General features: G+C 36.8%; 2 protein-coding genes across 5 annotated transcripts in view; both read right to left on the reverse strand.

Moving 5' to 3' along the window:
- Window positions 1-3852, reverse strand: part of LOC107676863 (1-acyl-sn-glycerol-3-phosphate acyltransferase gamma-like) — a 32503-nt gene extending 28651 nt beyond the window's left edge. For both annotated transcript variants that reach the window (XM_016471569.1, XM_016471573.1), the window contains exon 1: window positions 3651-3852. The gene's annotated coding sequence lies outside the window, so the exon portion shown is untranslated. The remainder of the gene's footprint in view (window positions 1-3650) is intronic.
- Window positions 3853-9196: 5344 nt separating this feature from the next.
- The window catches only part of pdxkb (pyridoxal (pyridoxine, vitamin B6) kinase b), a 25563-nt gene continuing 22609 nt past the window's right edge, over window positions 9197-12150 (reverse strand). For all 3 annotated transcript variants that reach the window (XM_016471575.1, XM_016471574.1, XM_016471576.1), the window contains exons 8-11: window positions 11970-12081; window positions 11534-11670; window positions 11366-11432; window positions 9197-10001 (exon numbers count right to left, since the gene is read on the reverse strand). In XM_016471575.1, the coding sequence (XP_016327061.1) occupies window positions 9889-10001; window positions 11366-11432; window positions 11534-11670; window positions 11970-12081 (429 nt within the window). In that variant the 3' untranslated portion in view covers window positions 9197-9888. The remainder of the gene's footprint in view (window positions 10002-11365; window positions 11433-11533; window positions 11671-11969; window positions 12082-12150) is intronic.

Raw genomic sequence — 12150 nt, forward strand, 5'->3', positions numbered from 1 at the left:
TTTTCCTCTTGCCTCTGTATAATGCATATTAAAGTTCGTAAATTCAGCACTGCTGTGGTTACAGCGGAAACCAGGAAACGCTTTAAGAGCCACCTGCTGGCAGAGAGTGAATCTGCATCTCATTCAGCTCGTCCGCTGTTTCACACAGACCGAATCGAACCGTGAAATCAAAATCGTGAATCGAACCGTGAGTTGAGTGAATCGTTACATCCCTAGTATAAGCTATAGACCCCATTGTATGGCGCTGATGGTTTCACTCAAAGGTTAACTGACTCATTTTCATAGCTATATTCCCTGTTTCTCTAATGGCTTCATTCATCCAGTCTCACTTGCCCTTCCCCCATGTATGAGTGATTGTATGTTTGTTTAGATTAGTTAATAAAACTTTTGGTGCACAAATTACATGAGTTTCTGATTCTGTCACCGCTTTGTGAATAATGTTCCTTTTACGATCCGATCTAGCTGCATGCTCTAATGCATTAATACTAAAAAACAAATTTTATGCTCTATTTATCAGGGATAACCAACAGAATTCATTCAATTGTGTTTGTTGATTTTAATTACAAAGGCTTTACCAATAAATTAATGTGATGAAATTACAACGGTGGCCAATTTGGGCATCCACGTATAATCTTTTATTCATACAAGTTTCGGGTGACACTGAAGAACCAGGCCGCTCACACGAATCACCGATCTCGAGAAATAGATATGACATCTCTTGCTCACAGATAGTAGAAGAACAGTGCAGACACAAAACTTGTGTCTGGATTCAACTGAACTGATACCTGTACTGTACAATCCAATTTTTACTGTTCTGCACAACATTACTGGTATTTTCTACCCTCCCAGCCTCAACTCACAACACTTTAACAACCTCAGCTCTTGCCTTTCCAACATTGTGGTCAATGCAGCAGCAATTCAACAACATTTGGATGAAACCCCAGATCTGTTCAATTGGGTTGCTGTGGTGAGGAGATTTCCAAGTCTGTTACTTTTCCTGATATAGACATAGTGTTGCACATAATCTTACAAATTAAGTAAAAATAGCATTTAGACACTACTTCCCTCATATCTCAAACCACCCAGAACTGAATAACCTGAAACAGACAAGCGGCCATCAAAACAAAAACAACCTCCTGTGGCTGAAACAAACAAAATCTAAGTCATTATGGTGTATGTCAGTCAAGCCCTTTTTACAAAACAGAAGATGAATGCTCTGTTTGCTGTCCAAAGGAAGCAGGGAGCTGTTAAGAGGATAATGTCAAGGCGTCACTGCTAAAAACCTCTGACCCACATTCTAATCGCGAAAAATTAAGTTGCCCAACAACAATGTGACTACATGTCCCCAATCAAGATGGGGTTGCTGTTATCTACCTTAGGTGCAAAGTAATAGTGTTCGGTTTAATTAAGAAGCTGTATCAGATTAAAGGCAAGGTTAGAAAGGTTGCGTCTAACGCACTAACAGAGCAGTGTCATGGATATACTGTGACACAAAAGAATAAAGAATATATATCTTATTTGAAAATCCTCCCCATGGCATGCAATTATACATTGTTCTGGCACAACAAAAAGTAAAATTGAAAAATAACTATAAATTTATTATAAACAACCTTATTTACATGCACTTTCTAATTGAACCTGGTCAAAATGAGCATCAATGCATAACTGATTCAATAACATTTTATTCTGAGCCAATTCATTATTGCTCTAATGAAAGAGGATTACAAAATATTGTGCATGTGCCATATGGCTGGCAAAGAATGACAGGTTTGGATTAAGACCAAAGTATAAATGAATTGCACTTAGTAAAACAAAGTTCAAAGCAATGAAACAGTTCCATTACCAAAATTATGGTTTTGCAACCTATTAATTCACTGGCCCAAACAATATACTGAAATTAAAATACAAAAAAGGAGGTAGGCCTGCAATTTTATTCATTCATTAATGTAGATACAAATTCATGAAGTGAGTTTTAATCAGACCTATTGAATGTCTTGATATGCAATTCAGTGAACTCATATGTGCTTTTGATACACTAAAACCAAGCCGGTTTATAATGCTGTCCATACACTACTACATGATTATAGCCCTGATTTCCTGTTCACTAAGTTAATGAAAATCACTGACAAAAGCCTGAAATCAGAAGTAAATCAGCGCTCATTCTTGTGAGTGACAACTGCTATGTTTGAATTGTCAAAGAAATGATCTGGGATAAGTGTCGATGCGTCGCTGAAGCTCGAAAGATATTTAGCTTGTTAACTTTGCAGATCTGTCTGCGATCCAAGTCCTGTAGTGTGAAATGTGTTTTGACCAGAAGTGACAAAGCTTTGTAGTGTGAAAAAAAACAGCTACCCAACGACTTTGAAAGTTGTGTAGTATGGGCGGCATAAGACTCAAGGTACAGTCACATTAACCATTGTTCAGTGATTTTTCATTAGTGAAATCCAGTCTTTTCAATAGGAATCCACGCAACACGTTCAAGTTTGTCAAGCAAATTTGCCATGTGGACCAACAGAAAACTTCTTGGTTTAAAAATTATGAACTGTGCTCCATACATCGCTACACTATCGGCAATAGACAGTGGACCCTTTTTTGACTGCAAAATTTTGCAGAAATGTGGCGGCACCTTTATTTGTTTGGAATGAATCAGATTAAGCTGGTCGCACTCTTTGTTTTTGATTGACTAAAAAGAAATGAGATTGAAGAGAGACAACTCTGGTTTTGCTGTAAATTCAAATTTACAACAAACACTGGCTGAATATGAATGGAATAGCATACTACTCTTACTATTCTTGCAGTAGCCTATGGCAAAAATAATAAAGGCTGTATGCTATGACAGTGGCTGAATTTGGAAGAGTATTTTAGTCATCAGTACCGTAATTCAAGCTTGGAAACAGTTAACGTAACTGAACGTCGTAGAATTCCAGGCAGCCTATTGTTAATTAAACAGGTTCTGAATTAAAATAATAATAATAGCCTTTCAAAAACGTCAGTTAATGTAAATAATCACTATAATAGGTACAATTTAACATATTAAAGACCCAAATGCAGTTACACATATGCGCTGGAATTATATAAAAACATAACTAATGTCAATTACAGTGCATAAGTAAAACCCACTCATCCACTAAACTGAAGGCAACAGCCCAGCGCTGCATCTGAACTCTAGTAACCCCGATAATCGCACGACAGTGACGTGACCGCAGGTCGGGAATGACACACTGCAACCGAGTCATAAACACCACTCATCTTCAGCGATCCTAAAGCCATTCGTATGCAAACGACTGCTGAACGAACACGATAAATATCAGCTCATGCAAATGGAGGAAAATGCCGATGCTCCGTGCGCTGTCAAACTGCCTTGCACTGGTTACTAAACAGTGAGCTTTGTGAAGTGCTCTAAACACGCTGTCTATACAAACCTGCCACTGCAGTACAGGGGAAACCTCGAGCCCGTGCACAACACCAAAAATGAATTCAATGCAAATGCAAATGCAAAATAATAAAATACACGGAGAAAACACAGGTTTATGCAATGGACGCATGTAACCGCCTGTCAACGTTAATAACAGCATTATTAATCGGGTTAAGAGGACAGTCATCATCTAGAGCGCGCGGCGGCACGTTGCATGCGCGTGTGTTAGCGTTACCTGCTTAAATGTCATCAGTGGATCTGCGTGGAGGATTCGTGCTTTTCCGCTTAATGCGATGCAATATGATAATGCTGTCGGAAAAAGGTATCTAAGCCTCTGGGCTGCTGCTCAGATGTGTCGTTATCCATACACGCACAACACACAAACACATTGCATCTAGTCGTGGGACTTCCTGTCCGATTAGCTCCCCTCTTCGACTGGAAACTGGCGTTTTGTAGTTCCACCGCTCTCAGGCTGCTGTGAGACGCTGACCTCGTCAGTAAAGTCAATCTGGAGAATTAAACACCGTAAGTGTTTTAGACATTCAGTTAGTCTTCTTTAAAATGAACTTTACCTCAAAGACGGTGCAGAAGTTGCATTTATACCTTGGACAAAAGGTAGGCTAGATTTACTGCACAGAGGCTAAATATGCATTTGCACAGAGATCATATTATAAAAAATATTAATAGCTAAGTGTGAAATTGTAAATTTAGACATGGATTAATTAAATAATTATATATGTACACGGTCATGACAACGACAAAGTTTAAAGGTGCAGTAAGCAGTTTCTGAGAAACCATATTGATCTGAAATCACCACAACAAACACGCCCCAACCTAAAATGACCACACCCCTATCTTGATGGCTCCGCCCCAGATTAACGAATAGGCTATGCAACACTGGTAACTCCTCCATCACGTGTGGACACGCCCCTTACTGGTGATTGGCTAAAAGTGTGTTTTGGTGCTTAGTCCAATCCACTTTTACTGCACCTTTAAGGCTGCATTGATGCTGCATTTAATTTTAACAGAACCAAAAGCAGAGCTGTAAAATTATTCATTTTTAATTCTCAAATTGTGAATATATGCACTTTAAAATTAATGAAATATATATGCTGTTATGACAACAACAAAGTCTGAGGCTGCATTGATGCTGCTTCATTTCATTTATGCCAAATTTACATTGCAATGGTGGCGCTGAAGTGCTTCTAAAGTGGCATTTAGGTGTCTTTACATAGACTGTGTAATGCTGCTCAGAGGTGGCATAAAGGCATTTACATCTGTACTAGAGGCTGAGGTGACTCAGAGCAGGCTAAATGTCTGGCTTTTAAGCTGTATTATGTGTTTACAACGAATTTTGAGCTGGCACAGAGCAGTCTTAACTTGACTATGCAAAGACACCTTTAAAGTTTGAAGCTGCACTACCAAAGTAGTGTCAGAGCTGCAATATTTTAGTATGGCTTTTTGCTGCATTGTCTTTACACAGAATTTTGAGCGAGCAGAAACCTGACACATTAAAAATGGTAAAAAGCATGAGTTTTTCTTAACATCCTAAGAAACACACATACATGTAATATAATACTTTGTTTTTCTTTATTGCATTATAACATACATACATTATAAATGTGGATTTGTACACTACAATCTTTATTGGTACATATTATAAAATATTCAGAATATGAAAACAAAGCACTAAAAACTTTACCAAACATTTATTTTTTATTGTCTTTTCTGACCCCATTCAGAACGGAAAACCAAAGAAAGAACAAAAAATATTTCTGATACCAACCATGTCAACAGAGAGGGAATCAAAATGAATCGTGAAGCACTGACCTGTCACTATTAGAACTGTTAAGAGAGACATATTTACAGAGAATTAGAATGATGCCTTCGATTGTTGCCCTGGCAACATGTCATCCTGCCCATTATGATGTCATTGAAATTCATATTTGGCGTTCGGTGAGGAGGACACATTTTCAAGTGTTTTCTCATGTACTCTTGCCGTAGAATCTTCTATTAAACAGTACTGTTGTGGACAAGAGTACATTATAGCAAGCACAGTGATTTTAAACACTCATTTTACAGAAGAAATCATTCACACTGAGAGACCAAGACACAATGACTAATTTCTGTCAGATTCCATAATTTTCTAAAGATGTTTCATCCTCGGAAACTATCCTGTCTCGCACCTCAGTCTACTATGTGAAAATGAAACGTAACAAAAATGAAATAATAAAACCTACACTTACTTCAAGAGCCAGAGTTATGGAAGTCGCAACTAACGTGAAGAATAGCTGGATTTTTTGAGCACTAGTAGGCCTGAAATGCTTTTGTACACGTTGTAAGGCATTCAATGCCTTGTAATGGAAGGCAGCTAATTATACAAAACTCTGTGAACTACAAATGACGACATATACATTGATGACAAATAGGTCCAAGCGATTAAACCGTATCATATGGAGTCAGGACATCAGATTAAAAAAGAACGGCATTAAGGGACCTAGTATACTGAAGATCGCTTTGTTTATGGCCTAAATTATGGTAGTGGAATAGTTTTTCTCAGACGATAGAAGCTCCGTCCACTAGAAGGAGCTCAGCGTCATTTAGTCATCTTTGATCCACAGTCTTACAATAAACAGCACATCATTTCCACAGACCGATATACAAGTTACAAACATTATGTATACAGAACAAACAAAAATGTAGTTCATCCCAAAAGTTCTTGACCACACTTCCCTCATGGAGTGCACTAGACATCACTGCGATAAACTGTTGTGGGTTCGAGTCTCGTACCGGCAGGGATTGTAGGTGGGGGTTGTGAATGTACAGCGCTCTCTCCCACCTTCAATACCCCATACTTGGCCACATGTCACGTCACTTTTTTAAAGAATATTTGGCTGCCCATGAACAGAGTGAGATGCATCTTCCTTTACTTTTTTTCTGACAGGGTTTCTTATATCAGGACACAGTTGTTAATTAATAGTAAACACAAGTGTGCTTTCATTGTTAGCATGTTGTTGATATATTTAAAGCAACTGTATGAAGTTGTGTGTATTTTGCAACGTTGGAGCCCCCCTACAGTTAAGTTAGTAGAATTCACTGTCGTAAATATATCACTGTACACGTGCATTTTTGCTGCTGCAAAGCAATCCGCCCTTTTCGCGGGAATTCATACCCGCTCACCAAATTTACATACTCCCAGAACGGACGTTTGAGAGGGAGTGTGGAAAAGAAACAAAAGCCAGTCGCCTTAGTAAAAGTCAGTTTACAATCCAAATTGGCCTATTTTGAAAGACATTTCAAGGTAAAATCCTACATACTGTTGCTTTAAATATAGTTAACATGCACATTTTGCTGCAGGCCACAAGATTAAATGTTCACCAAGGCATCTCCATGAAGAAGTAGCTATTTTGCCTTAAACTAAACCTGTTTAGTGGTACTTCAGCAAGTGTGTACTCTGAATGAGTACAGTTCATTCAGAGACAGTGATGTCATGATCATCTGTATACCAGCTCACTGTCTTTATTCATAAAGGCTAGACTTGGCTTTTCTTATTTTACTTCCCTCCCCCATTTATCCCTTCACACCCTCATATTCCTTCAGAGAACACAAATACTCGCACACTCACAGTACAACCATCCATTAGTCATTCACACATACACGTACACAATGTACAAGTACCCATAAGAAGTTAGATAACAGCTCGGTAACTAATGAAAAGCTGAAGCACATGCCCCACAGAGCAATGCTGACCCCTGATTAGTCCTGCACATGGCCATCTTTTTTTTTCTAAGGAAAATAAGATGAAAATTTAGAAGCTGAAGTGGATGAAGAGGGGTGAATCTCATGAAAGAACATGCTTTGGTCATATTTCACCCCAAAATGAAAAGAAACCAGATATTTTAATTTTCTTTAATAAATTGCTGATTTTTACAATCATTACATTAAATAAAAATGTACACTCACTTTAAGAGTCAGAGCTATGAAAGTCTCAACTAACGTGAAGAATAACTGGATTTTCTGAGCACTTGTAGGCCTTAAATGCTGTGTAAATTTAGCAATTTTTTACAATCATAATTTTTTTTAAATTCTAAAACTATTTTCATGACGATTAATATATCATTTTGGTAATGCGAAAACATGATTAATAATTATAATATTAAAAAAAATACTTATACATCATGCTTTTGTTGTATTTTTTTTTTGAACCAATTCATGCTGATTTAAATGTAAACAATTATCATATTACAATAAAATGTGCATAATTGGCACCAAAAAAAAACGATAGATAATGGGTCTAAAATAGGCTTTGTTTCAAGCATAATGTTTTTTTTTCCCCTTCTATTTCTGTCTTGTTCGTTCTCATTTTTTCTTTCGATTTTGGAGTTAAATGTGACATGGATATGTTTTCGTGAGATTCACTCAGAAGGAATTTTGAGTGCTTAATATACAAATGCAACTCAGAAATGATCAGAGGATGAAACGATGGATAAAAGAAACGTGACTAGTTTTGGAAGAGCATTAGTTGGGTGTAAAACAGAAGTCAAAAATAATACTTGAGAAATCCACATATAACTGCGGAGTGTCTTGGAGAATGGATCAAACAGAGATATAAACAGACATATGACACAAAGGAAGATGTTGCCTGAATCAATCTCCTTATGAACTGAAAAAAGGAGAACAAGTCTGATGAAATATAGAACTCATCTGCCTCTTATTATCTTTCACAGCATTGTAACCAGAAGGCACCATGTTCTCCGACACAGTGAGAGAGAAGCAGGCGCAGGTCCCCAGACTAGCACACATACACAGCTACTGTTAATCAAGGCATTTTAAGACGTTCCCCCAGTACTTCAGACAAGTCTTTTCCTTTTAAGATAGGAAAATACTATCAAATAAAAAAGTTAAAACTACTTTTAAAGTTTCATCTGCTTGTACAAACAAGTAGATTATCAATGCAAATACAATCAGTTCAAAGCAAACGAGATGATAATGTTAGTTACACAGACAAACAAACATGAAGTGAAATGCTCGATGTAAAATGAAATCAATGGAACGAGAATTAAATCATATACACGTGAGCAAGACCAAAAATTATTACAGTATATCTCACCAAAAACATCAACAAGTCACAAAATACAGCAGCGCATCTCTTCAATAAAATCTCCCTTTTTGGAAGAATATAGTCACAAAAAATAAACAAAATACACATTTTAGACACAAGTTGGACTCACACAAATTAGTGCTTTGGGTCTGTAATACACTTTTAACAACCTGTTCATTTTTGAAGTTGGCTACAACATATCTATCTGGTATCTTATCAAGAACCGCAGAGAGCAAAGCTTTCTGGGTAAATCTCACAAAGAAAAGTCAAAGCCAAACTAAACTCCTAAATCTAAAGATAAAAACAGAGAATTATATTTTGCATAAAGAAAATTATTTTGAATAAAGAAAATCTATGTTTAGGACCAACAATGTATTGTGACAAATAATCACATTTTATCACTGAAAAAAAATCTCATTAAATGTAAAGCAGTTATTAAAATCATTGCCTGGTGACAATAATTTGAAAAAAAAAAAAATCTATATAGAAAATAATAAATAGGAAAGAATATACATATATAATAAGGCTTTCAAATCGATGAATCATGATTAATCGCATCCAACATAAGTTTGTATATGTGCGATTAATAGATTTGACAGCCCTAATATATATTTAAATATACTTTTATAAAAGTATATAATTACAAAATAAGATATAAAGATGATAATTTTTCCCATTGCAGTGAGCAACAGAGAACTGGGGAAAAGAATACAATTAAAAAAATAGCCTAATACACAATCTTAATGGTCCTAATAAATATCCTTCTTTTTCCTTTATGCAATAAAAATCTTATTTTGATCTTTTGATTCAGGCCGAAATATGACTCTGGCATTTCTTGACAGTTTTTGTGAGACTCAGCCATCTAGGTTTTGTTTTCTGTGTTTGTTGCTGAACTGCTCTGACTCAAAATCACAGAGCATAGAAAGTATCACACTATATTAATGTTAATGTTAATTTTTTTTTATTTTGGTCCTCACTAGATCAATGGCAGTTTAGTTACATAACTGACCTGGTCTGGAAATGTCAGTGACTGGGCTTTATGTGCAGGACGAACCGGAGTTCTTGAGGAGCTTCGAGAGAAAGAGAGAGACAGAGATGGTGAAGATGCACAAAATCGTGTGAATGAGAGAGGCTGATCATCTCTCCCACTCTCCTCGTCCCTTCTCTTTTCTCTGCGTTACACTCTCTCGGAGCGCAATGGCTCTCTCCCTCTCGCTTGTTTGGCTGTACCCTGCTGAATCTCTTGAGATGGAACTGTTGAGCTCTGGCTGAGTTTCTAAGGCAATGTCACATTACATATCAAAATGTACAACATCTATACATTGTGCAGTTGTGAGCGGAGGGTGAGATGTGTGGATGAGATGTGGCGGCTCTATAGAACAGTGGCCTCCATCACTATGGCTGGATCCTCTATGTCAGCTTTACTCTGGACCATCCGTAACTCCAGCTGGGCCGGGCTGGGTCTTCTACCAGGACCTGCCATCTCTGAAAATACACAAGAGAGTGATGATTCAGTGATCATTCACTTACACTACTGCCTAAAGTCTGGGGTCGGTAAGATCTTTTAATGTTTTTGAAAGAAGTCTCTTATTCTCACCAAAACCTGCATTTATTTGATCAAAAATACAGTAAAATATGTAACATTGTGAAATATTATTACAATTTAAAATGACTGTTTTCTATATTAATATTTTTAAAAATGTAATTTATTCCTGTGATGCAAAGCAGAATTTTCAGCATCATTACTCTAGTCTTCGTTGTCACATGATCCTTCAGAAATCATGCTAATATGATTATTTACTGCTTAAGAAACTTGTGAGTGAAAATAGTGTTTAATATTTTTGTGGAAACTGTAATACATTTTTTTCCCATAACATTCTAATTTATTGAGATGCACCTGTATACTGTATATATCCCCCCGAAGACCTTTAATGAATGCAAAGTTTAAAATAACACCGTTTATTTGAACTATACATTTTTTTTAACATTATAAATCTCTTTACTCTCACTTTTGATCAACTTAATGCAACCTTGCTTAATAAAACTATTAATTTCTTTACAAAAAAAAAAAAATCTTACTGACCCCAAATTTTTGAACGGTAGAGTTTATACATAAACAGTGATAGCGATGTATGAATTACATGCTTAGTCTTTACAATGGCCATAACTGGCCACCGATGTAAGTGAATAAGTAAATATCCTATGATTGAGATTTTCATCATTTGAATTGGTTCAAATTTTTTTTTAATATAATTGCATGTAAGTACTTTGTAGTAATTTCTCCCCAATTTTAGAAAGTTGAATGGATTTCGTTACTTTATACTGATGCAAGATACCTGAAAAGCACTCATTTGTATTTTTTGTTCTTTGTTTGTCAACATATTACTTGGAAAAAAATGTTTACTTAAAAGCATAGTTCACCCAAAAATGAATGTTCTGTCAGTATTTACTCACCTTCTTTCTTCTGTTGAACATAAAAGAAGATATTTTGAAGAATGTGGGTAAGCAAACAGTTGATGGACCCTAATGACTTCCATAGTATGGGAAAAAAATGACTATGGAAGTCAAAGGGGACCAGCAGTTTGGTAACCCACATTCTTCAAAATATCTTATTTTATGTTCAACAGAAGAAAGAAATTCATAAAGATCAACTTGAGGTAAATGATGACAGTACTTGTAGGCCTCATGCCACGTTTTTAATTTGTTAATGTTTATATTGTTTAATCTTTTAGATAAAAGAATGTTTAGTATTATATTAATTTTTGCTGTTGACATCACCTGAAGCTGAAAGTGTATTGACAACCCTACAACATGCATATCAAATACAAAGCTTTTGGCCGTTGTTTTACCATGGGCATAAGATATAGTCCTCTGAATGACATGGTGCATAACAGAGAAGGTCTTCTCACATGCCGTCTGCGAAGAACAGAGAGAGAGAGACTTGATCAGCATTTTCTTACTACGCTGCATGATCACTGGGATGCGTTTCTGACACACTGATTTAATATATGCTGTACCTTCAGGTCTGTTGGGTAATGGTGAGTCCAGGCCAACAGCATAGCAGCAAACAGATCACCGGTCCCCACAAACACCGCATCCACCTTCGGCACCTCTATTCGGATCCGCTGGGTCGTCCTTGTACCGTCAGGCATCACTGCACAAACATGCTTATTTTATTCTTCATTCGCTTCACAAGAACTTATCATACATGAACCAGCCCTGATCTTTAACCACTAGGCTACACAATCCCATGTAGGCGCTTCAAATAAATACAAAAACATTAACATAAAAATATCTGAACTCATATGCATTCAAATAGCTCTCATAATTGCAAATTTTGTCATTGGTCAAATCTGCACACTGTGATATTATCTTCCACTGTTCAGCAGTCTGACAGGTTTTTAGATTCATGACAAAGCAATTTTGCGTTGCACAGGAAGCGCACACACTTACAAATGCGCTGACTGCCAAAAGACACCAGGAATCTGTCTCCGAGACGAGGGGGCAGATCAGAGCTGGTGATGACCACGGTGTCTGGACCCATCTTATGCAGCAGGTCCATCACCTGAACACACACACACACACACACACACACACACACACAAACACACACACACAGTCAGAGACCTCGATT

Source organism: Sinocyclocheilus anshuiensis, unplaced genomic scaffold (assembly GCF_001515605.1).
Source record: "Sinocyclocheilus anshuiensis isolate Anshui unplaced genomic scaffold, SAMN03320099.WGS_v1.1 scaffold2166, whole genome shotgun sequence".
In the NCBI taxonomy this organism is placed as follows: domain Eukaryota; kingdom Metazoa; phylum Chordata; class Actinopteri; order Cypriniformes; family Cyprinidae; genus Sinocyclocheilus; species Sinocyclocheilus anshuiensis.